Raw genomic sequence first — 26491 nt, 5'->3', positions numbered from 1 at the left:
AAATAAAAAATAAAAAAATAAAATTTTTTTCCCAAGCTGCTCATGTCTTTTTACTCAACTTAAGCTGGCCTACCACCATAATGCCATCCTGGCTCTGTTAGTAGAGCTGAGCTAGAGGCAGAAAATGGGAGAAACTGCTCATTTAGTCAACCAGCCAAAAAACTTATAGCTCTGCTCTCAAAGCTATGGCAAAAATCATGGATACCTTCTCCTAGATACCTTTGCCTGCCCATCTCCTTCCCATTTGCCTCATAAAGCACTCTATTCATGTTAAAGTCAGAAGATAAGCAGGAACAACTCATTACAAAAGTAGCAACAAACACACAAATTACCAGTACCCACCTGGCTGCCCCCGTGTTCAGTGTCGATGTATCTCGGCATTGGAAACCTGGAGTGGAGGATCTCCTGTGCGTCATCCACTGGGGCTTGTAGAAGGTGGCGGAAGTTTTCATATTCTGGCATATCCTGGTATCCTGACTTGCGCCACTGGGCTATGGTCTAATTTTAAAACAATTAAAGGAATTATTATTTTTAATTTCTTGTCTATCCAAAAATCTTTTTTTTTTTTTTTTTTTTTTTTCATTTTTCTGAAGCTGGAAACAGGGAGAGACAGTCAGACAGACTCCCGCATGCGCCCGACCGGGATCCACCCGGCACGCCCACCAGGGGGCGACGCTCTGCCCACCAGGGGGCGATGCTCTGCCCATCCTGGGCGTCGCCATGTTGCGACCCTCCTGGGTGTCGCCATATTGCGACCAGAGCCACTCTAGCGTCTGGGGCAGAGGCCACAGAGCCATCCCCAGCGCCCGGGCCATCTTTTGCTCCAATGGAGCCTTGGCTGCGGGAGGGGAAGAGAGAGACAGAGAGGAAGGCGCGGCGGAGGGGTGGAGAAGCAAATGGGCGCTTCTCCTATGTGCCCTGGCCAGGAATCGAACCCGGGTCCTCCGCACGCTAGGCCGACGCTCTACCGCTGAGCCAACCGGCCAGGGCCTATCCAAAAATCTTAAAGAGATTTTTTTTCAATGAACATAATCTTCAGGATATAAGAAAATTATATATAATTCCATTTATCTCAATTTTTAAAGAACACTAATTTCAGTATTCTTTAGTAAATATACAAAATTAGGATATTTCTTCTCCCTTAATAATAAAAATAATCCAGAAAACTTTAAAACAGTACACTTAGCAAATTAATGTTACTAAAAACTATCTATCTAAGCTTATGAGAAATGAGAAAAATTTTTGTTACAGAAGATTTCCCAGAGACTTCTAAATGATCCACTATTATGAAGTCTTTACCAACAGAGTGACATTCAGGCAGGATAAATAAACATAAAAACTTTAATAATAATAGCAATACCGTTATCAAGATAATATACCTATAGAAGAATATCTGAATAATACATAATTAAATCATGCAAAAATGTAAACCTGGCTTGGTTTCTAAGTTAACTGAATCAGTTCTATCTCTGTATTTAACAAAAGAACAGTCATCTGCATTTCTGATTTCTTCTTTAAGCACATTAACAAGCTATTTGAAGACAGAAACATTATTAAAAAAAATAGCTCTTTCATATTATAGGCATTATTCTTAAAAAGTAAAGAGTATTGCCTGACCAGGCTGTGGCACAAGGGATAGAGAGTCGGACTGGGATGCAGAGGACCCAGGTTCGAGACCCCAAGGTCACCAGCTTGAGCGCAGGCTCATCTAGTTTGAGCAAAGCTCACTAGCACGGACCCAAGGTCACTGGCCCAAGCAAGGGGTTACTCGGTCTGCTGTAGCCCCACGGTCAAGGCACATATGAGAAAGCAATCAATGAACAACTAAGGTGTCGCAACGAAAAACTAATGATTGATGCTTCTCATCTCTCTCAGTTCCTGTCTGTCTGTCCCTATCAATCCCTCTCTCTGACTCTCTCTCTGTCTCTGTTAAAAAAAAATAAGTAAAGAGCATTAATAAATAATAATGTTTCAGTAAACTGTCAGAACAACCAGTGACAGGAGGCAGACACTGAGAACTATTTGAGGTTATTAAAAACATATAAAAGAGTTGTAACACGACTTAGTAAAACATCCACAGATGAAAATATAAATAAACTTTCTTTGTTAACTCAGTAAAAAAAATCATAAAGGGCATTAGTAACTAGTATCAATTAAAAGTAATAAATCTTTTGCCAGACCAGACCATGGCGCAGTGGATAGAACGCAGAGGACCCAGGTTTGAAACCCCGAGGTCACAGCTTGAGCACAGCCTCACCAGCTTAAGCACAGGATTGCTGGCTTGAGCGTGCGATCATAGACATGACCCCAAGGTCAATGGCTTGAAGCTCAAGGTCGCTGGCTTGAGCCCAAGGTCACTGGCTTGAGCAAGGGGTCACTGGCTCGGCAGCAGCCCCCCCACCCTGTCAAGGCACATATGAGAAAGCAATCAAAGAACAACTCAGGTGCCGCAACAAAGAATGGATGCTTTTTATCTCTCTCCCTTCCTGTCTGTCTGTCCCTATCTGTCCCTCTGTCTCTCTCTCTAAAAATTAATAATAATAATAACATCTTTTAGAAGTCCTGAATATTACTTAAAAAGATATTTTGAACAATGCCTTTACTGTTACAGTACAAACCAAAATCATTTACAATTTAAAAAAAATGAAAAGCAAAGAGCACAAATTACTAAAATATTAGACTATAAGCTTGAATATGGGTCTGTGACTAAAGAATTTGTCTTTCAAAGCATCCAGAGTACAGTGATTTTTTATACAGAGGAAGCACTTAAATACTGGCTGAATGAATAAATATAGGAATGAACAGAGTTCTGCTAAATACCTTAATGGCTATTCAAATATTCTGCTCTTTCAATCATTTGTCATTCCAATTAAGCAAAATTACAAATTTTAATTCACTTAGGTTTTCACTGAGTTTTTGAGATCATGTGGATTATTTTTAAAAGCACTTTTGGCTAAAGTGTTTGCTCCTTCTGGGATAGACCATTCTCTGTCTCACTGCTTTACTAAAAAAACTCAATTTCACTTTAAACACAACAAACAAGAAACCTTTAAATACTTCATGTGCAACATATTTAAATGATTACATGAATTAAGGAAAAGGAAAGCCTGCCCACTAGCAAAGGCTGCCTCTTCCCTTCTTAATGTCTTCAAGTAAATCCCAAAAGTATGATATGCACATGTATACATCAATGTTCTTATTTTCACAACACTATACTTTGTGTAAAATCTATTTGTCTAATCATGTGTGGACAAACAGATAAAATTATCACAGGTGAGTCAATTGCAAATGAAATCTGAAAACCTGTACTAGGAAGAACCACATGTTACAATATATTTTATAAAAATGGAAATAAATGTTTATCATAGTGGGAAACACTAAACATCGAGTGAAAGGAAAAGATTTTGTACAGCCCTAAATGCCATGGAACCTTACCTCACCATGATAAATCAAAATCTGGAAGAACGTGTCCATGAGAAGAATACGATCTGCAAGGATGCTGCTGCTATCAAGGAGAACCGGCTACCGTGAAGAAAATGAGAAGGGAGGAAGAAGAAAAAATTACTTAAAGACAAAAAAGATCTTTCCAGGATCCTGTAATTTAAACTTCTTAAGTTCTAAATTTATACCATATTACTTAAAACCTCTTGCTGTTAAGGCATATCTCTAACCTCAGGTTAACAATTGAAAAACAGAGTAGAGTCAAGAAATCAAGCATGACTGCTATGTTTGACGGTGGCACCACTGAGTAAAATAGGTGAAAGCTAGGGACAGAGCAAATTTGGGGCAGACAGAAAAAAAATGCATATGAAAGCGAGTGGCCTGAATTAATGACATAAATTTGGGTATCACATGTGTGATGGTGATAATTATACCTATGAGACTAGACTGCAGCACGCAGAGAGAGGGAAGACAGAGAAGCAGCAGAGAGCCTGGAGCAAGACAACACTGCGAGGTCTGAAAGGGAGAAGCCAGCAACAAAAGGAGAGAGAGGAAATGGGCCTCGAGTAGGAAGAAACACAGCAGGTATTATTGCAGGTGTCAGAGAAGCCTGGAGCAAAGTTTTGCAAGGAGTCCTCACTAGAAAAACACTGTTGAAAGTTCTGGCAAGATGTGCGCAGTGGATAAAGCGTCAACCTGGAAATGCTGAGGTCGCCGGTTCTTAACCCTGGGCTTGCCTGGTCAAGGCACATATGGGAGTTGATGCTTCCTGCTCCTCCTCCCTTCTCTCTCTCTCTCTCTCCCCTCTCTATAATGAATAAATAAAATCTTTAAAAAAAAAAAGATGTAGGGTATTGTTCAAGTTGTTTCATACTATATTAATAGAATTGTACTCCTGAAACCTATATAATTTTATTAACCAATGTCATCCCCATAAATCCAATAGAAAAAAAAAGTTGTTTCAGTATAATGCTAGGGACATGAGTATGACTAATACAGATTGAGAAGAGAACATGCGGTGAGAAAGTATGGGCAACAAGTAGATTCTGAGTTTGGCTCTGACAAGAACCAGGGAAACGGGGGTGGCAATTAGAAAAAAAATACTAAGTCAAGCAGTTTCTGGTTTTTTTGTTTTGTTTTGTTTTGTTTTTGCATTTTTCTTAAGCTGGAAACGGGGAGAGACAGTCAGACAGACTCCCGCATGCGCCCGACTGGGATCCACCCGGCACGCCCACCATGGGGCGATGCTCTGCCCATCCTGGGCGTCGCCATGTTGCGACCAGAGCCACTCTAGCGCCTGAGGCAGAGGCCACAGAGCCATCCCCAGCGCCCAGGCCATCTTTGCTCCAATGGAGCCTTGGCTGCAGGAGGGGAAGAGAGAGACAGAGAGAAAGGCGCGGCGGAGGGGTGGAGAAGAAAATGGGCGCTTCTCCTGTGTGCCCTGGCCGGGAATCGAACCCGGGTCCTCCACACGCTAGGCCGACGCTCTACCGCTGAGCCAACCGGCCAGGACAGTTTCTGTTTGTTTTAACATGAGTGCTTTTAAGGTTTCTACGTTAATAAGAATGATCCAGATGGAGTGAAATGATAATAATGCAATAAAGAAAGAGGGTAACTCCATGAGCAAAGACTTAAGGAAACAAAGCTAACGGTACTCATGGACCAACTGGAAAGGCTGGAACTCGACATGAGCAGGTACCAGAAATAACAGGATTCCTGTTTTCCTCTAAACACTATTTTACTTTTTCTAGATGTCTACAATTTACATTATTCTGAATTTTTTAAAGTTATTTCTAAAACTTTCCTGATTTAAAGAACTACAAGACCAAATATATAGCTAGATCAATATATTAAAAATATATATTTTCCTAAAAAAGTTTAAACTAGAACTACTAAAACAATTATAGTAATAAAATAAATTTACCCACTATTTTTTTTACAAAATAGTAAATAAAGGCCTCATGAGGGATCATTAATCAATAGGTATTATAACTAGCCTCTTTATACTGTTTCTTAAAGTATTATTTTCCAATATAGTCAAAACATACTTTTTTTTTTTTTTTTTTTTTTTTTTTTTTAGGTTTTTTTTTTTTTTTTCCATTTTTCTGAAGCTGGAAACAGGGAGAGACAGACAGACTCCCACATGCGCCCGACCGGGATCCACCCGGCACGCCCACCAGGGGCGACGCTCTGCCCACCAGGGGGCGATGCTCTGCCCATCCTGGGCTTCGCCATATTGCGACCAGAGCTACTCTAGCGCCTGAGGCAGAGGCCACAGAGCCATCCCCAGCGCCCGGGCCATCTTTGCTCCAATGGAGCCTTGGCTGCGGGAGGGGACGAGAGAGACAGAGAGGAAAGCGCGGCGGAGGGGTGGAGAAGCAAATGGGCGCTTCTCCTGTGTGCCCTGGCAGGGAATCGAACCCGGGTCCTCCGCACGCTAGGCCGACGCTCTACCGCTGAGCCAACCGGCCAGGGCCAAAACATACTTTTAAGTAATAAAAGACAATTTTTTTTTGAGAGAGAGAGAGATAGAAAGGGATAGACAGATAGGAACAAAGAGAGATGAGAAGCATCAATTATCAGTTTTTCGTTGCGACACCTTAGTTGTTCATTGATTGCTTTCTCATATATGCCTTGACGGGGGGGGGGGGGGGGGGGGGGGGCTACAGCAGACCGAGTAACCCCTTGTTCAAGCCAGCGACCTTGGGTCCAAGCTGGTGAGCTTTTTGCTCAAACCAGTTGAGCCTGTGCTCAAGCTGGCGACCTCGGGGTCTCAAACTTGGGTCCTTGGCTTCCCAGTCCGACGCTCTATCCACTGCGCCACCGCCTGGTCAGGCAAAACAGACAATTTTAACTAAAGAATAAAAACCATTTACTTGATAATGATAAAATAAGTGAAACAGTTTGTTAAGAAGACAAAAATGGGTAACTTGATCCCGTTTCTAAGTGCACGTCTGTATAATCAACTGTACCTTATACTCAAAAGAGACTAGAGGAAAATGAGATTATATTAAAGCAAGAGGCTTTGTTCAGACAAGAAACTCAGGAAAAAGCTACAGATTCTAGAATCATCATCAACTCTAGACATTGTTAAGGACATAAGAATCATAAACCCTAGAAGATTTGATCAACCAAATGACAACAAAATGATCTTAAAATTCTCTTCTACCTCATTGTTTCATTTTTTTTTTTTAATTTTTCTGAAGTTAGAAATGGGGAGGCAGTCAGACAGACTCCGGCATGCGCCCGACCGGGATCCACCGGGCACGCCCACCAGGGGGCGACGCTCTACCCATCTGGGGCGCTGCTCTGTTGCAACCAGAGCCATTCTAATGCCTGAGGCAGAGGCCACAAAGCCATCCTCAGCGCCCGGACCAACTTTGCTCCAATGGAGCCTTGGCTGTGGGAGGGGAAGAGAAAGACAGAGAGGAAGGAGAGGGGGAGGGGTGGAGAAGCAGATGGGTGCTTCTCCTGTGTGCCCCGGCTGGGAATTGAACCCGGGATTCCTGCACGCCAGGCCAACGCTCTACCACCGAGCCAACCGGCCAGGGCCTCATCATTTTTTTAGTGATTTCCTAATATGGCCTAGCATGGATCCTAGCACAAAGTAAGCACTCATAAATATTTTAAATAAATGTATAAATAATATAATTATTCTTATATTTAGTAACTATATTTCAAGAAAAAGTTTTCACTTTTTAATGGCACACATCACCATAACAAAACCAATTTTTTTATTCCCTCTTACCTCTGGTGGTCCACTAAAAGAATATGCATACAGAATAGGTTGAATCATGATGAGAGACTGGGTCAGATCTTGACGCATAAAATGGTGACGATAATATGAACTCTCATCAGGACTATTGTTAAAAACTTGCAAGAAAGGAGACCTTCTTAAGTGAAACATAAACTACAAGATAAAATGTTGAGATAGCTTTTTAATGATTTTAATAGGAGTCTACTATTATAAAAAATATTTGATTATAACTACTAACACAACAAAAAAACAAGTTATAGTTACACTCTAAATTGTATTCCTCACAAAGAATCTTATTCATGATTATTTATCAATTACTTGGAAATAGAACTCAACTAAGAAAATTAAAATAAAAAAGGCGACTCAAAAGAAAAATTAAAATAGAGGCAAAACCCTATAGATCAGATTTAAGTTCTCACCTTCCTTCAGCCTTTCAGTATCAAGTGTGTACATGTTGCTCCTAAAACAAACTCACTCCACAGTTCTCTCCCCCAACAAATTCTCACTGAAATTCTCATTCCTTTCCTAATGTACCAAGAGGCTCTCTTACCCCTTACCATGTCAACCATTTTTGTTTATTTATGGGAATGTGTAACTGGTAAATTTGGGGTTAAATGTTTTGAAGATGAAGATCTCCCTTAAATGTAGTCTATGTAACCTTTTAGAAGATCATCAGGCTTTGAAAACCCAAAGTCTTTCTGGGTCTTCTGGTCTCTATTTCCCTTAGAGGAGGAAAGATAGGATGCCCAGATTTCTAAGACTCTAAAAGCCTAAAGAGAAGGTTTAAGTAAAGAAGAGAAAACAAGTGTAGAGAATTTAGTCAAATGCTTAGGCTGATCCCTCATTCCCTCTATTAGTTTCTGCTATGCACATGAGGCCTAAGACTTCCCAAAACAGCAAGGGTTGCTGCCTGCCTTAAAACAGGTGTTCTGCCTTTTCTTAGTTCTTCAAAACTTCACTGGAGATTTAGGGAAGTATCCTTCTATAAATATGAAATTTTTAGGTTAAAGATCAATAAAGAATTTTTCAAAAAACATAAGAGGAGCTCTGAAAAGAAAGTTGAGGCTTTAAATCAAGTTTTCAGGAGCAAAAATTTGGATTTCCACTTATCAATATTAACCATCCTTACAGGCTGTGCTAAATTGCCACTTCTATAAATACATATCTAACTGTCCATTTGGAAAGCTTCCCTCAAGTTGCCTGTAAAGTCCATCTCACCCTTCAGACTGAAGTATCCTTAAAAATGGGATCAGATCAGTCATCTTTGTTCTCCTAAAGATCCTTGAACATAGTACTCAGTTGAATAAATGTTATTGTTGCTCATTATATAAACAACCTACACTATTTAAAATACCTATGAAAACAAAAGATAGAGGAATAGATTCCACTGCCCGAATGAAAAAGGTTCTGTTAGATAAATCAAATTAGCTTCTTTTCTGTTTATCTAGTATGACCCCATAGAACTGTTCTCAAGTGCTGAGACCATGCTGTAAGACTAGTTGATTGGTAAAATTATTTCAGGTGAAGTTCTTTTGGTATCATTATAATTAGATACCTTCTTTCAGAGGGAAAGAGACCCAATACAATAGGTTCTATAAGTAATAAAAGTCAACAAGAAAAGTGAGACCCAATGCTATTATCAACACAAAAGAACACAGACCTTTTATCTACTCACCTGTGGATAAAGGGAGAAAGTTTCTGAAAATCTGAAGGAACTTGGATCATCTTTGTGATACTCTCCAAATTTCTGACACTAAACAAAATAAAACATGCTAGTAATATACTTCCTGGTATAGAATTAACTGTAGCCTATACATATTCTAGTTTAAAAAGTTATTATCCTTTAGGAGTTAGGTACTTGATACAGGATAAAATTGGAATATTGCTTAAAAACTTACTAAAATTACAACCAAAGGAATACATATGAATTTCAGAAGTAAGTACTGTATAACGTATGTATTTATGCCTTATAGAGCACATAAAAAGGCAAAATTAATTTGATCACATTTTTGGCTTCCAGGAAAAATAATTTCAGAACCAGTCATTCAAAGGATAGAAATGCTGTAGTTGTAGAGCAAAGCATTAGAAAACAGATCCTAGTATCTGGGCATAAGAGTTTGGCAGTCTTCAATGTTTCCTAATATATACTTCACTAGTGAAACTTATAGATTAAAACAGGGGTCTCAAACTCGCGGCCCGCCCACCAATTTTGTGCGGCCGCAGACTGGCCCGCAGATTAATCCACGAAGTTTGATTAGTCTGCGGGCTGCACAAAATTGGTGGGCGGGCCGCACGGCCGCGAGTTTGAGACCCCTGGATTAAAAAAATAATCTTAGCCCTGGCCGGTTGGCTCAGCAGTAGAACGTCGGCCTAGTGTGCGGAGGACCCGGGTTCAATTCCCGGCCAGGGCACACAGGAGAAGCGCCCATTTGCTTCTCCACCCCTCCGCCGCGCTTTCCTCTCTGTCTCTCTCTTCCCCTCCCGCAGCCAAGGCTCCATTGGAGCAAAGATGGCCCGGGCGCTGGGGATGGCTCTGTGGCCTCTGCCTCAGGCGCTAGAGTGGCTCTGGTTGCAATATGGCGACGCCCAGGATGGGCAGAGCATTGTCCCCTGGTGGGCAGAGCTTTGCCCCTGGTGGGCGTGCCGGGTGGATCCCGGTCGGGCACATGCGGGAGTCTGACTGTCTCTCCCTGTTTCCAGCTTCAGAAAAATGGAAGAAAAAAAAAAAAATCTTGCCTGACCTGTGGTCACGCAGTGGATGAAGTGTTGACCTGGAAGGCTGAGGTCGCCAGTTTTATACCCTGGACTTTGCCAGTCAAGGCACATATGAGAAGCAACTACTATGAGTTAATGCTTCCCACTCCTTAGCCCCTTTTCTCTTTCTCCTCTCTCTAAAATAAATAAATAAATAACCTTAAAATAACTAATAATAATCTTCACTGTCCAATATGACAGCCACTAGCTACATATGGAAATTTAAAGTAATTAAAATTAAATAAAAATCCAGTTCATCAGTTACACATGTAAGACAATAATTACTAAATAATAAATCAAGATAAATTCTCTGTTTTGCATACTCACAACTGGAAACCTATCTCTGCCCACCCCTGTATATGATGTGCTCAATAGACACACACAGGTAGCATTTCCATGATGTACAGTGCAAATAATAGATATTGCCACCACTGCAGAAGTTCTCCTGGATAGAGCTTACGCAGAATATCAAATATATTGAAAATATGTGAAAAAGCCAATATGTCATGCATTGTTCAGACTTTTAATCACATTATATTAAATATACACATTTTCCATTGGGCTTAGGATTCTGTTTAAAACATTAGACAAATCCGATCTTATGGTTATTGAGGGTAACAAAAAGATTGTTGACTTTTATGGTTGGGTAACTGGACATGTGCAAAAGGCTAATTTACAGAGTGGGATAAATGTGATACTGATGTCCAAAATTTTTGCTTTTATTATAAACTTTTTTTCATGTCATTAAATACTCTACTGCTATGGCTGACTAGCATTCCATTATACTGATATTAATGTATATATACCATAACTATCTTAACCAATACTTCATTATTAGCATTTACATTTGTCCTGTTATATCTTTAGGATAAATTCTTATAGGTGGAATTTCTGAGTATAAGGTAATTTTTTTTTTTTTTTTTTTTTTTTTAGAGAGAGAGAGGCAGGGCTCCTCTATGTGCCCTGACTGGGTAATCAAACCGGCAACCTCTGTGCTCCGGGTAGAGCGCTCCAACATACTGAGCTGTCCAGCCAGGGCTTAATTTTTATTGACTTTTAGAGACAGAGAGAGAAAGGGAGAGAGAGGGGAGGAGGAAGGGATGCATTCATTTGTTGTACCACTCAGTCATGCATTTCCTAGTTGCTTCCTATGCGTGCCCTGACCGAGGATCAAACCCGCAACCTTGTTGATTTGGAATGACACTACTAACTGAGCTAATTGTCCAGGGTTCTGAGTAAAAGGTCATTTTTAAGCTTTTGATATATGTCACCAACTGCCTTCTTTGTATGAGGCTAGACAGATGTTTACAAAGGTTGTACAGATTCATACACCAACCTTATAAGCTATAAAGCTATCTGTTTCCCTGAATACTAACCAAATCTAAGAATTTTCCTGTTTTTTTTAATTCTTACCAGTTTGACAGATAATTGTCTTATTCTGTTTTACAACTTTGATTATAAATAAGGTTAGTAATTTTTCATATATACTAGTTATATGCATTCCTTCTTTTACTAATTCCTTGCTCATGACCATTGCTCATTTTTTGTCTAAATCTGATTTATAAAGAGCTCTATCTAACATATGAAAATTTTGACATTCTATTTTACATATAACAAATGATATAGTTTATACTTTAACACAGATAACAATATGAAATTTGTATAACATATACAAACATAAATTTCTCATCTTTGGGCTACTTCTTATTTATTTATTTGTTTGTTTGTTTATTTTATTATTTTTTTTCTGAAGCTGGAAACGGGGAGAGACAGTCAGACAGACTCCCGCATGCGCCCGACCGGGATCCACCCGGCACGCCCACCAGGGGGCCATGCTCTGCCCACCAGGGGGCGATGCTCTCCCCTCCGGGGCATCGCTCTGTTGCGACCAGAGCCACTCCAGCACCTGGGGCAGAGGCCAAGGAGCCATCCCCAGCGCCCGGGCCATCTTTGCTCCAATGGAGCCTCACTGCGGGAGGGGAAGAGAGAGAAATAGAGGAAGGAGAGGGGGAGGGGTGGAGAAGCAGATGGGCGCTTCTCCTGTGTGCCCTGGCCGGGAATCGAACCTGGGACTTCTGCACACCAGGCCGACGCTCTACTACTGAGCCAACCGGCCAGGGCTTTTGGGCTACTTCTTTAAAACATTCCTGAATCTTTTATCAAATGCCTTAGCATTCATTTATCATCCTTATTTACAACCCAACGAAAACACTAATACAAATGAGAAAAAAAGACTAAAGTATAAAGAAGATATATCAAAAATCCACTGTTTGAGTCATTCAGAAGTAATATGATTGGTCAGATAAAGCAACAATTTCCTGAGGAAAATAACACACTCACAAGAAGTCTTGTCCTGTCCTTACTTCAGTAATTATTGTCTACGGCCATACCACCCTGAACGCGCCCGATCTCGTCTGATCTCGGAAGCTAAGCAGGGTCGGGCCTGGTTAGTACTTGGATGAGAGACTTCAGTAATTATTTATACATCAATGTAGCCACATAAAAGAGCCCTAAGGGTCAAGCCTAAGCTCTGTAAGAAAATGATAATTACAAAAGTGATCTTTAAAAACACACAACTAAAGGGCTTTGTCCCGTTGTATAGCATGAAAAAACCCGGCATGGGTAAAATTCACAAGGAAAACCCCAAGTGTCTTAAACAGGAGAAATTTCCTGGACCAAGACTATGCAGATAAAGCATTTATGCATTAGGCTAGCTGCACATCTAAAGGAAAAACAAAATTAGTAGTTAGTGGGTAAATCAAAGATGAAAAAAAATGAAATATCAATTTTGAGTTGTAAGAGAATGTCATTCAATAGAAAAGGTCAAGAGTCAAAAAGGTAAGGAACAGATCTATGAAGATGGACACAAAAGTGACCAACAAGATACAGGAAATGGAGATAGCAAACCTTATGTTGATGCTAGTACCATAAGTGATGCTGACCAAGGAAAGCAAGCACATGTTAATGGTGTCAGAGCCTGACAGGTGGTGGCGCAGTGGATAAAGTGTTGACCTGGGATACTGAGGCCCAGCTTTGAAAGTCTGAGGTGGCCAGCTTGAGTGTGGGCTCATCTGGCGTGAGTGCTGGCTTGCCAGCTTGAGAATGGGGTCACTGGCTTGAGTGTGGGATTATCGAAGTGATCCCATGGTTGCTGGCTTGAGCACAAAGATTGCTGGCTTGAGCAAGGGGTCACTGGCTCGGCCTGAGCCACTCTCCCCAAGCCCCATCAGGAAACATGTGACAAGCAATCAATGAACAACTACAAATTGATGGTTCTCATCTCTCCTCCTTCCTGTCTCTCTTTCTCGCAAAAATAAAATAAAACAATATAAGGTGTCAGAAGCAAATGTGGTTCCAGCACCAATTTGGCAATACAATGTTCATTATCTAAAAAACTATTTTTAGGCCCTGGTCAGTAGCTCAGCTGGTTAGAGTGTTGTCCTGATACACCAAGATTGCGGGTTTGGTCCTGGTTAACATGTATAAGAATCAACCCAATGAATGAATAAGATAGTGGGAAAACAAATCAATATTTCTCTCTCTCTCTCTTCCTTCCTCTCTAAAATAAATTTAAAATCTTTTTTAAGTTTTTAAATGTTTATTTTTAATTAACATTACTCTGAATTATCAAGAAAAAAACAATTATATTAATTAGGCCAAATGAAGGCAAAGAAGTTTGTTCCTATAATTTCACAGATTTTTCACTAGGGAAAGAACTTTGAAAAGTGTAGTACCTAAAAGATATTACCCCTTCTCTATTTGTGTAGCTATCACTGCTGTAGCTGAAAATTTAGCAGTATGGAATCAGTATAAAAAATGAGGTTATACTGTATTAGCTACTTAGAATGGCTTATGTAACCAAGGTTCATTTGTCATCACTTGAAACCTCACTTCAACCACACATTAATTTGATTAAATCAATTAAAGAAAACCATCAAGATCATATTCTCACCACTGTTACCATATATGAGGGGTGCATAAACACAAGGGATTCTGTAACTTTTTAAAAAATTGATTTTTGAATTTTGTACACCATAGGGTAACAGCCACAGTGATGGACAGATACCAAGTTATACTTTTAGCAATTTCTTTAGAGATTGTTCAGTTCCATGTGGCAGCACGCAGTAGGACTACGTTCATTTGGATAACTCCTTTCTTAGTATTTGACACAGGGAGACAACACATAACACTGGGGAACAATTTTTTTTTTTCATTTTCTGTTGCATGAGGTTTCAGAACTGTTTCTATATATTTCTGCATCGCTGATTCCAAATCTGAAATCTGTTTTTTGGTGCATGCTCTAGTTTTTATGCAATTTTAATTTCTTTTTGTTACAGTTAATGGCATGCACTGGTTTTTAAATTGGAGTTAAAGGGCAACAACTCTTGGACTGAACATAACCCAAGGCAATTAATGTTTTACAAACATCAGTTTTACGTAATTGTAGTTGTTTTGAAATGTAAAAAATTATCTGATTAAAAACACCCTCTTATTTTGTTTTAAGATTGAATCATGGCTTCTTCGAGTAGGCGTAAATGTAAGAATAGTCCTGATGCCTACTGTTATATATGTGGCTGTTACACATACTTCAACGTCAAAGGCACAATATTTCATCATTTGTGACACATGCATATATTGCCTATTTTCAAGTTCCCCTTGGCGATCAAGACAAGAATTGGGCTCCTCATATTGTGTGTCATAATTGTGAGGAAATGCTTCGTGACTGGACAAAAGGAAAACGTAAAGGAATGCCTTTTGGTATTCCCATGGTTTGGCATGAACCTAAGGACCACAGCAGTGACTGTTATTTCTGTCTGATCCATACAAAGGGCACCAGCAAAAAAAAACGGCATATGATTGCATATCCTAATATTCCTTCAGCAATACGACCTATCCCACACTCTGAGACACTCCCGGTTCAATGGTTTTATTTCTTCTAAGGATGAAGAAAGGGATCATGGTGATCAAGTGTACTTTGATAAGATGCATGAGGAAATGGTTGTAGAATCTGAAGGATCTTCTTCTGATGCCAAGCAGTCATTAACCCCTCAGCAGTTTAGCCAACATAAATTGAATGACCTAGTAAGAATGACATAAAAATTGTCCTCCACTTTCTGAAGTATGACGAGCATAACTGGATCATTTGTGTGGATCTTAAAATGGTAAATTTCCTGCTAGAACAACAGAGAGGTTTCACGAAGTATCCTTGCTTTCTGTGTTTGTGGGACAGCCAAGAAACACTGGACACAGAAGGAATGGCCGAAACGTGAAGCTCTGGAAGTAGGGATGCAAAGTATTGTGAATGAACCTACAGTTAATCGAGAAGGATCATTTTCCTCCCACTTCACATCAAACTTGGCTTAATGAAGCACTTCGTTCATGCTTTGAATAGAGAAAGTGAACGCTTTCGACTTATTTCTGCTTTTCCTGCCTTGTCTTTTGAGAAGATAAAAGCAGGTATATTCGATGGACCTCAAATTCAAACCCTGATACAGGACGAAGAATTTGCCAAGAAGATGAATAAGGAGGAGAAAGCAGCATGGCAGTCTCTTGTGGCAGTTACAAAGAACTTCCTTGGCAACAAAAAAGCAGAAAACTATGAACTTCTGGTTCAAAGGATGCTGTTGGCTTTCCACGACACTGGATGTAACATGAGCATTAAGATTCACTTCCTGAACAGTCTCACCTTGATAAGTTTTCGGAAAATCTTGAAGTTGTTAGTGATGAGCAGACTAGTGCTGGAGCATCAAACGAGATTGTCCTCAACAAGTACACAAACGCAAGAGCAACAAACGCAAATTTTTGCCTGAATAGAATTAAATAAGTTTTGCACAAATTTATGATTATAATAAGTGTTTTGATATGTTTTATTTTGAAATTGTAGACAAATTCTGATGCAATCATATCTTTTAGTGTATTAGTGTATTTACTGCATTATATAAATTATTATATTTTCACAAAGACGATGCCCAAGAAGACATTCTACTTCATTATATTAAACTAAATGCTGAAAATTTTACAATAAGATGAAAACCTAAAATCTTGAATTGCAAAAAAACTGTAGCTTACAGAGAAAACCTGATGTCAGATTTGAGATCAGCACACTCGAATTAGGTAAGAACAAGTGTTTTTGTGTATGCAACAAAAATTTTGTTAATGAAAGTTGTTTCACACAAGAAGCAGAAGAGTGAACTTACAGCGTCAACCTCTCACTCCCAAATTCTCTCCACTAACTTCCTCTTTCACAGCTGCCAACAGGCTTATGAGAACAGACAAGCTATACTGTGTGGCAGAGGATCGGGGTAAATGTCCATTATGCTATGACTCACCTGTCCTCTAGCCCCAACAGCCCTGCTGCTGTTCTAAGTGTTGCAAACTGCAGAATGTGCATATTAAAAGTGAATTATATTGTTGGTTATTTTTTTTCTTTTTTTTCTCCCCGTTTTGGAAACGGGGAGGCAGTCAGACAGACTCCCGCATGCGCCCGACTGGGATCCACCCAGCATACCCACCAGGGGGCGATGCTCTGCCCATCTGGGGTGTTGCTCTGTTGCAACCAGAGCCATTCTAGTGCCTGAGGCAGAGGCCACGGAGCCATCCCCAGCACCCAGGCCAACTTTGTTCTAATGGAGCCTTGGCTGCGGGAGGGGAAGAGAGAGACAGAGAGGAAGGAGAGGGGGAGGGGTGCAGAAGCAGATGGGCGCTTCTCCTGTGTGCCCTGGCCGGGAATTGAACTTGGGACTCCTGCACACCAGGCCGACGCTCTACCACTGAGCCAACAGGCCAGGGCCTTGTTGAGTTTTTATAATTTAACATTTTTGCAACTGACCCAGTTATTTACAAGGCCATCCTGATTTATAGTTTATTAGTGTTTGTGTTTTACAAGCATGTCAAACAATATGGCAATTTTTGAAACTGAGATGTGAGATAAAAGAGAAAGATTCTAGCCTGACCTGTGGTGGCACAGTGGATAAAATGTCGACCTGGAAATGCTGAGGTCGCCGGTTCGAAACCCTGGGCTTGCCTGGTCAAGGCACATATGGGAGTTGATGCTTCCTGCTCCTCCCCCCTTCTTTCTCTCTCTCTCTCTCTCTCTCTCTCTCTCTCGTCTCTCTGTCTCCTCTCTAAAAATGAATAAATTAAAAAAAAAGAAGAGAAAGATTCTAGACATGATCCTACAGAGAATTTTGAAGAATTATAATCTTCCTGAGTCATTTCACTAACTCATGCAAAAGGGATACAGAAAAAGTCCATTTTCACAATGAAAGCTGCTTACCTGGGGAGGGAGGATTGTTGTTGTTTTTCTTTTGTTTTTATTGATTTTTAGAGCAAGACAGAAACATCGACCTGTTCCTGTATGTGTCCTGACGGGATCAAACTGCCACCTTTCATATTTTCATATTGGGGGTCCCCAAACTGCGGCCCCCTGAGGCCATTTATCCAGCCCCACCGCACTTACAGAAGGGGCACCTCTTTCATTGGTGGTCAGTGAGAGGAGCACATTGACCATCTCATTAGCCAAAAGCAGGCCCATAGTTCCCATTGAAATACTGGTCAGTTTGTTGATTTAATTTACTTGTTCTTTATTTTAAATATTGTATTTGTTTCCGTTTTGTTTTTTACTTTAAAATAAGATATGTGCAGTGTACGTAGGGATTTGTTCATAGTTCTTTTTATAGTCCAGCCCTCCAATGGTCTGAGGGACAGTGAACTGGCCCCCTGTGTAAAAAGTTTGGGGACCCCTGCTCTAACCAATTGAGCCATCCAGCCAAGGCTGCTTATTCGTGTTGTTGTTTTTAATCATCAAGTGAGAGGCAGGGAAGCAGAGAGACAGACTCCTGCATGTGTCCCAATCAGGATCTACCCAGCAAGCCCACTAGGAGGCAATGCTCTGCCCATCTAGGGACATTGCTCCATTTCTCAGCAACCAAGCTATTTTAGCACCTAAGGCAAGGCCATGGAGCCATCCTTATCGCCTAGGGCCAACTTGCTCTAACAATGCCATGGCTTACAGGAGAGGAAAAAAGAGAGAAAGAAGGGGAGGGGGAGGTGTAGAGAAGCAGATTGGAGCTTCTTCTGTGTGCCCTGACCAGGAATCAAACCCAGGACTTCTATACTCCAGGCTGACATTCTACTACTGAGCCAACCGGCCAGCGCCTATCCATGGTTTTCACATAAGCTGATGCCCAGGTTGTACTACTCAATTTTGTGTCATATGTGATAACCTACAAAGGCAGTAATAGCTCCATGAAAAGGAAAAAAGTACTTTACTATGAATCACAGCCACTTGACAAAAAAAAGTATTGATTCTTTCAACAGCTTTTAGAAACTCAAAACAATTGTATTAAAGTCACATTCAGTGAAAAGCCTCAGGAAGCAAGGTATTTCAAAGCACAGCTTACTACCCAGAAGAGAAAAAGTCACACAATTGGTGAGAACCTAATAATGGCAACATGTAAAATTACTGTAAGTCAAATGCTGGGCCATGATATGATCTGAGAAACTAAGAAGGTTCCATCTTAAAACAATATAATAAGTAAATGCATTGATACCATGTCACATGATGCTGAAAGGTTTGTGTAATTAGCTGAAAAATAACAGCTTCTCTATTCAGGTTGATGAGTCAACAGATTTCATCAACGTCATATCAAATTGCTAAGTAATAGTAAAATTCAGAAAAACCTTTCTGCTGCTCTAAACAAAGGAAAAAATATATTTAATGTTTTATCTTCCTATGTGGAAACAAAAGGTCTATCTTGGAGGAACTTGTTGGCAATTGTACTGATGGTACAATTGTATAATTGTACTGATGGTACAACAATCAATGGTTGACCCTATAAGAGGTTTTATGTCTCTTGTCAAAAAAGAAACATGCTGATGTTGTCATGATACTGCTTTCTTCACAGAGAGGTGCTAGTATAAAAACACTCAGAAATGAAATGAAAAAAAAAAATCCTGAATCATGCTACAAAAATGGCTAACTTTATTAAACTAAGATTAGTTCACTCAATAATATGTTAAAAACTACAAGAAAATCTAGACTAAGAATACAAAAACCTCCTTACAAATAGAAATATGACAGCTTAGCAGAGAGTTCTAAACAGGATATTTGAACCGATGGCTAAACTAAAGAACTAGGTACTTTCAAGGAAATAATAGGGCCACACACTTTAGTAATATAGATCCTGATAATCAAGACTTGTCTATATTTTTCTATAATTAATTATATCATGTATACTTTTTATATCCCAACTAATTTCTCTTAAAAATTTCAATAAGTCTGACCAGGAGGTGGCGCAGTGGATAAAGCATCAGACTGGGATGTGGAGGAAGGACCCAGGTTCAAAACCCCGAGGTCTCAGGCTTGAGCATGGGCTCATCTAGTTTGAGCAAGACTCACCAGCTTGAGCCCAAGGTCGCTGGCTTGAGCAAGGGGTCACTCGGTCTGCTGTAGACCCCGGTAAAGGCACATATGAGAAAGCAATCAATGAACAACTAAAAAGCCACAACAAAGATTTGATTTCTCATCTGTCTCTGTTCCTGTCTGTGTGCCCCTATCTGTCCCTCTCTCTGACTCTCTCTGTCTCTGCCACACACACACACACAAAAAAGTTCAATTAAAATTAAAAAAGAAGCCTGACCAGGCGGTGACGCAGTGGATAGAATGTCGGACTGGGGTACAGAGGACCCAGGTTCGAGACCCCGAGGTCGCCAGCTTGAGCGCGGGCTCATCTGGTTTGAGCAAAGTTCATCCGCATGGACCTAAGGTCGCTGGCTTGAGCAAGGGGTTACTCGGTCTGCTGAAGGCCCATGGACAAGGCACATATGAGAAAGCAATCAATGAATAACTAAGGTGTCACAACAAAAAACTGATGATTGATGTGTCTCATCTCTCTCTGTTCCTGTCTATCTGTCCCTATCTATTTCTCTCTGTGACTCTCTCTCTGTCTCTGTAAAAAAAATTAAAAAGAAAAAAAAGAAAACTAAAACCATAGCAATGAAGCAAAATGTGCAAAAAGGCAGTAAAAACAGTTATAGTCATTTAGTATTATGTTTGGAACTAATGTGATATCAGCCAAAAGAAAAGACGTTACATAACTGTCACTTTCATTTTAAGGTAAAGAGGCATTTTAGTTTACTGGAGGAGATAAAAATTCTATTCATTACTATGCTTCTTTCAGCAACAAATAAGAGTCACTCATACAGTCTTTCAGTTACACTGTTACAAACTGAAATATTATCAGGAATGAATAATAACTACAAATGAAGGCAAACAGAGTTAGAAAAACACAATGTTCACTTCTTACCAGTCGAATGAGCTGTCTGTCCAGCCACCGAAGCACGTCTGGCCCTTCCTCTGTTTCTGCTCTGTATATTGCCAGCCTGGCCATAAGAATGGCAGCTGCCTCCTGGTCAAACGATGCAGCAATGTTTTGGATTTGAGTTTGAGCATCTGCCCAGCTTAAGACAAGAGAAAGCACAGACAAGCTGCTAAATTATTACATTCACAATATCATAGCTGGCTATTACACATATTTAAACTAAAAATGGCCTGGCCTGTGGTGGCACAGTTGATGGAACATCAACCAGAAAATTATTCCACTATTTCAATTTCCAATGTTATCTAGAAAAATTGGCATTAAAAAAAAAATCACTAGTAACAGTTTCAGTACAACATTCATTGTTTTGCAGAAAAATGTATCCAAATCTAATAAAATTTTTGAAACTATAAAGGTAGATATTCAAATACATTCCTTAAGATATTAAGTTTTTACAAGTAAAAATAATAGCATAGGTTTGTCCATGTACACATAGATACACAAGTCTCTATTTCAAATTTTAAAATTTTTTCTTTAATTCTGTAAAAGCAGAAATATAGAAATACAAAACTAAAGGATTTTTCTCAACCTAAGTAATTCACAGTTACTAAACTGGAAAATGAATAAGTTATTAAAATTTTTTCTCATTGGTCTTTTAAAAAAAATTATTGGACATTGGTTATTAAAATTATATAGGACCTGACTGGGAGGTGGCGCAGGGGATAGAGCATCAGACTGGGATGCAGAAAACCCAGGTTCGAGACCCCAAGGTCGCCAACTTGAGTGAGGGCTCATCTGGTTTGAGCAAAAGTCTCACCAGCTTGAGCCCAAGCTCGCTGGCTCAAGCAAGGGGTTACTCGGTCTGCTGAAGGCCCGCAGTCAAGGCACGTATGAGAAAGCAATCAATGAACAATTAAGGTGTTGCAATGTGCAACGAAAAACTAATGATTGATGCTTCTCATCTCTCTGTTCCTGCCTATCCCTCTTTCTGATTCTCTCTCTGTAAAAAAAAAAAAAAAAAAAAATATATATATATATATATATGTTTCAGGGGTCCAATCCTATAATATATAATACCTCACCTGGCCTGACCAGGCGGTGGCGCAGTGGATAGAGCGTCGAACTGGGATGCGGAAGGACCCAGGTTCGAGACCCCAGGATAGCCAGCTTGAGCATGGGCTCATCTGGCTTGAGCAAAAAAGCTCACTAGCATGGACCCAAGTTCACTGGCTCGAGCGGGGGGCTTACTCAGTCTGCTGAAGGCCCGCGGTCATGGCACATATGAGAAAGCAATCAATGAACAACTACAGTGTCGTAAGGAAAAACCGATAATTGATGCTTCTCATCTCTCTCCATTCCTGTCTGTCCCTATCTATCCCTCTATCTGACTCTCTCTCTGTCCCTGTAAAAAAACAACAACAAAAAAAACCACACACACACACAAAAAAACCTCACCTGAACATTGTATTGTGTGTTCACCATCCGAAGTCAAGTCTCCTTTCATCACCCTCCCCCCCACACTTACCTTCTTCTACCTCCCCTAACTCCTCTTTCCCTCTGGTAATCACCATACTGTTGTCTGAGTCTGAATTTGTTCTTCTTTTTTGGCTTAATCTCTTCCTTCTTTTCACCCAGTCCTCCAACTGCCCTCCCCTCAGACAGCTGTCAGTCTGTTCTTCATATCTATGAGTGCTTTGTTAGTTTATTTCATTCATTAGATTCCATATATAAAAGAACTCATATGGCACTTATCTTTTACTGACTGGCTTATTTTACTAGCATAATACTCTTCAGGTCCATCCATGCTGTCACAAAGGTAAGAATTCCTTCTTTTTTACAGCCAAGTAGTATTCTATTCTGTAGATGTATCACTGCTTTTTTATCCACTCATCTACTGGGCTCTGGAGCTACTTCCAAATCTTGGCTAATGTAAACAACATTGAAATGAACATAAGGGTGGATATATTCTTTTGAACTAGTGTTTTGGATTTCTTCTGATATATTTCCAGAAGTGAAGTAGCTAGGTCATAAGGCAGTTGTCTTTTTAAGTTTTTGAGGTAACTTCATACTGCTTTCCACAGTGGCTGCACCAATCTGCATTCCCACCAAAAGTGCACAAGGGTTTTCTTTTCTCCACATCCTCTCCAATACTTGTTGTTTGTTGATTTATAGATGACAGCCATTCTGACAGGTATGAGGCAATTATCTCATGATTTTAATTGCACTTATCTGATGATTAGGGACATTGAGCATCTTTTCATATGTCTATTCGCCATCTGTATATCCTCTTTGGTGAAGTGTCTATTCAGGTCTTTTGCCTGTTTTTTAACTGTATTTGGGGGGGGTTTATGCTGAGTTTTTATAAGTCCTTTATAAATTTTGGGTATTAACCCACATCAAATGTATTACTGGTGAGTGAGTTCTCCCATTCAGTAGTTTTTTTCATTTTGTTGATGGTTTCCTTTGTTGTGTAAAACTTTTTAGTTTGATTTAGTCCAATTTGTTTATATTTTCTCTTTTGTATCCCTTGCCCAAGGTGATATATCAAAAAAATATTGCTACAAGAAATCACTGAAATTTTACTATGGTTTCTTTTAGGATTTTTATGGTTTCAAGTCTAACATTTAGGTCTTTAATCTATTTTGAGTTTATTTTTGTGTATGGTATCAGAAGGTGGTCTAGCTTTATTTTTTTGCACATACCAATTTTTCCAACATCATTTATTGAATAGACTATCTTTACCCCATTGTATAATATGTTCTAGCCTTCTTTGTCAAATATTAATTGATCATAATGGTGTGGCTTTATTTCTAGACTCTCTATTTTGTTTCATTGATCTACGTTTCTTTTTATGCCAGTACCATAATGTTATAATCACTATTAACTCATAGTATAGTTTAAGATCAGGTAGTGTGATTCCTCCAATTTTGTTTCTCTTAAGATTTCTGTGGCTAATCAAGGTATTTTATGATTCCATAAAAGTTTTGGAATATTTTTTCTAGTTCTGAGAAATAAACCATTGGTATCTTGATAAAGATTATATTGAATTTATAGATTGCTTTGGGTAGTGTGGGCATTTTAATGATAAAATTATTCCTATTGATGAACATGGCATATGCTTCCACTAATCTATATCTTCAATTCCTTTCTTCAATGTCTTCTAATTTTCTGAGTACAGGTCTTTTACATATTTGATTAAATTTTTTGATGAAATTATGAGATTGTTTTCTTAGTTTGCCTTTCTGGTAGTTTATTATTAGTATATAAAAATGGAACTAACTTCTTAATGTTTGTTTTGTATCCTGTTACTTTACTGAATTCATTTATCAGTTCTAATAGTCTTTGGTGAAATCTCTAGGGTTCTCTATATACGGTACCATGTGATCTGCAAATACTGATAGTTTTACTTCTTTCTTTCCAATTTAGATGCCTTTTATTTCTTCTTGTCTGACTGCTGTGGTTAGGACTTCCATTATTATGTGAATAAGACTGATGAAAGTGAATCTCTGTCTTGTTCCTGATCTTAATGAAACACTTTTAGTTTTTGCCTAGTGAATATGTTCTTGGTTGTAGGTTTGTCATATATAGCCTTTATTATGTTGAGATATATTCCCTCTATTAAAAACTCTGCTAATAGTTTATATCATAAATGGGTGCTGGATTTTATCAAATGCTTTTTCTGTATCTACTAAATGATTATTTTAATTTTATCCTTTGTTTTGTTTATATGGTGTATCATGTTTATTGATTTGGAGATATTGTACCAATTTTGCATACCCAGAATGAATACTACTTGACCATGGTGTATAAGTTTTTTAATGTATTGCTGGATCTGGTTTGCTAATATTTTGCTGAGAATTTTAGAATCTATGTTCATCTGGGAAACTGGCCTATAATTGTATCTTTCTTTGTAGTGTCTTTATCTAGTTTTGAAATTAGAATAGTACTAGCCTTGTAATATGAGCTTGGGAGTTTTCTCTCCTCTTGAATTTTTTGAAATAGTTTGAGAAAGATAGGTGTTAGTTCTTTGAATGTTTGATAAAATTCACCTGTGAAGCCATCCGGTTCAGGACTTTTATCTGTTGTGAGTTTTTTGATTACTACTTCAATTCATTAGTTGTAATTGGTATATTCAGGTTTTCTGATTCTTCGTGATTCAGTTTTGAAAGATTGTATGTTTCTAGAAATTTATTCATTTTATCCAGATTGTCCAATTTGTTGGCATATAACTGTTCATAATCGCAGCACCTTAGTTATTCACTGATTGCTTCCCATACATGCCTTGACTAAAGAGCTCCAGCAGAGCCAGTGACCCCTTGTTCAAGCTAGCAACCTTGAGTTTCAAGCCAGAAATCTTTGGGCTTAAGCCAGTGACCATGGGATCATGTAGATGATCCCACATTTAAGCTGGTGAGCCTGTGCTCAAGCTGGTAAGCCTGCACTTAAGCTGGATGAGCCCACACTCAAGCCAGCAACCTCAGGATTTCAAACCTGGGTCCTCAGCATCCCAGGTTGATACTCTAACCACTGCGCGACCATCAGTTAAGCTCATAATATATTCTTGCTATCCTTTGTATTTCAGTGATGTCAGTTGTTACTTCTCCTCTTTCTGATTTATTTGGGTCCTCTCTCTTTTGTTCTTTATGGGTGTGGTTAAAGGTTTGTCAATCTTGCTTATCTTTTCAGAGAACCAGCTCTTGGTTTCAGTGATTTTCTGTATTTATTTTTAGCCTCTTTTTCATTTATTTCTGCTCTGATCTTTACTATTTCCTTTCTTCTACTCACCTTGGGCTTTGTTGTTCTTTTTCAAGTTCCTTGAAGTATCAAATTACATTGTTTGTGATTTTACTTGTTTCTTGTGATAGGACTGTAATACTATGAATTTCCCTCTCAAGACTGCTTTCATTGTGTCCCACAGATTTTGGGTTGTGATTTCATTTCATTTTAATTTTTCCCTGATGTCACTGCTCAGTAACATGTTACTTAAACTCATTGATCATTAATTCAATTATTACTTATAAAAATTATATAATTAAAACTATTATGTATTCTTTTTTCTCCATGTTAATACACTGACTAAAACCAATTAAAAGTTAGTAAGTGAAAATGTTAGTCTAAGGGATTATGTTTAAAATAGAAGTAATTTATTTAAGTAATATGCTCCATAAATCTAATCAATCAAATTAATCCTGGGTAGACCCAGTAACAGTTTCTGTTTGTTTGTTTAATACTTCATTGAAAGCATTTCTTAATATATCAGCTGATCCTACTTTAAAAATACTTTATTTTAAGCAAATCTGGCAATATTTATAGACTTATTGAAAAGCTGGATCACTTTTACATGACTCAAAGATGTAAGAAGTGATTCCAAGAGAATGCAGGCAGTCACATGTTCAAAATTCTTCTCCCTTTAATTTTTTTCAAATAGACATATAAATTTTTAACATTTTCCAAATAACTGACAACTGTGAATTAGTCTCTGTCTAGTGATTCTCTTTTGAAAACTGTAACTTTCTCATCAAATGTAAGACATAACTATATTACACAAAACACTACCCTATAATATTAACTGTTAAGAGATTTGCCTGTTGGCCCTAGCTGGTTGGCTCAGTGTTAGAACATCAGTCCAGTGTGTGGGTGTCCCAGGTTCAATTCCTGGCTAGGGCACACAGAAGTGACCATCTGCTTCTCCATTCCTCCTCTTTTCTCTATCTCTTCCCCTCCCACAGCCATGGCTCAATTGGTTCGAGTGAGTTGACCTTAGGTGCTGAGGAAGGCTCTGTGGCCTCTGCCTCAGGCACTAAAAAATGGCTCCACTGCTGAGCAATGGAGCAACAGCCACAGCTGGGCAGAGCATCACCCCCTAGGGCAGGGGTCAGGAATCTTTTTGCCTGAGAGAGCCATGAACGCCACGTATTTTAAAATGTAATTCCGTGAGAGCCATACAATGACCCATGTACGTTATGCATTATCCAATAAAAATTTGGTGTTGTCCCGGAGGACAGCTGTGATTGGCTCCAGCCACTCACAACCATGAACATGAGTGGTAGGAAATAAATGGATTGTAATATATGAGAATATTTTATATTTTTAACGTTACTATTTTTTTATTAAAGATTTGTCTGCGAGCCAGGTGCAGCCATCAAAAGAGCCACATCTGGCTCGCGAGCCATAGGTTCCCAGCCCCTGCCCTAGTGGGTCACCGGGGGGGATCCCGGTC

The 26491-nt window shown here is 39.2% G+C and overlaps 1 protein-coding gene across 6 annotated transcripts in view; it reads right to left on the bottom strand.

The window, feature by feature from the left end:
- Nucleotides 1–26491, bottom strand: part of SEC23A (SEC23 homolog A, COPII coat complex component) — a 103199-nt gene that overhangs the window by 31816 nt on the left and 44892 nt on the right. For 5 of the 6 annotated variants that reach the window (XM_066277899.1, XM_066277895.1, XM_066277897.1 and 2 more), the window contains 5 exons: nt 20260–20413; nt 8874–8951; nt 7190–7351; nt 3436–3522; nt 343–498 (listed from right to left, as the gene is read on the bottom strand). In XM_066277899.1, the coding sequence (XP_066133996.1) occupies nt 343–498; nt 3436–3522; nt 7190–7351; nt 8874–8951; nt 20260–20413 (637 nt within the window). The remainder of the gene's footprint in view (nt 1–342; nt 499–3435; nt 3523–7189; nt 7352–8873; nt 8952–20259; nt 20414–26491) is intronic. The other variant, XM_066277900.1, reaches the window with a different exon arrangement.

This window comes from Saccopteryx bilineata, chromosome 4 (genome assembly GCF_036850765.1).
Source record: "Saccopteryx bilineata isolate mSacBil1 chromosome 4, mSacBil1_pri_phased_curated, whole genome shotgun sequence".
Lineage (NCBI taxonomy): Eukaryota > Metazoa > Chordata > Mammalia > Chiroptera > Emballonuridae > Saccopteryx > Saccopteryx bilineata.
This window is presented reverse-complemented; position numbering and strand designations above follow the sequence as displayed.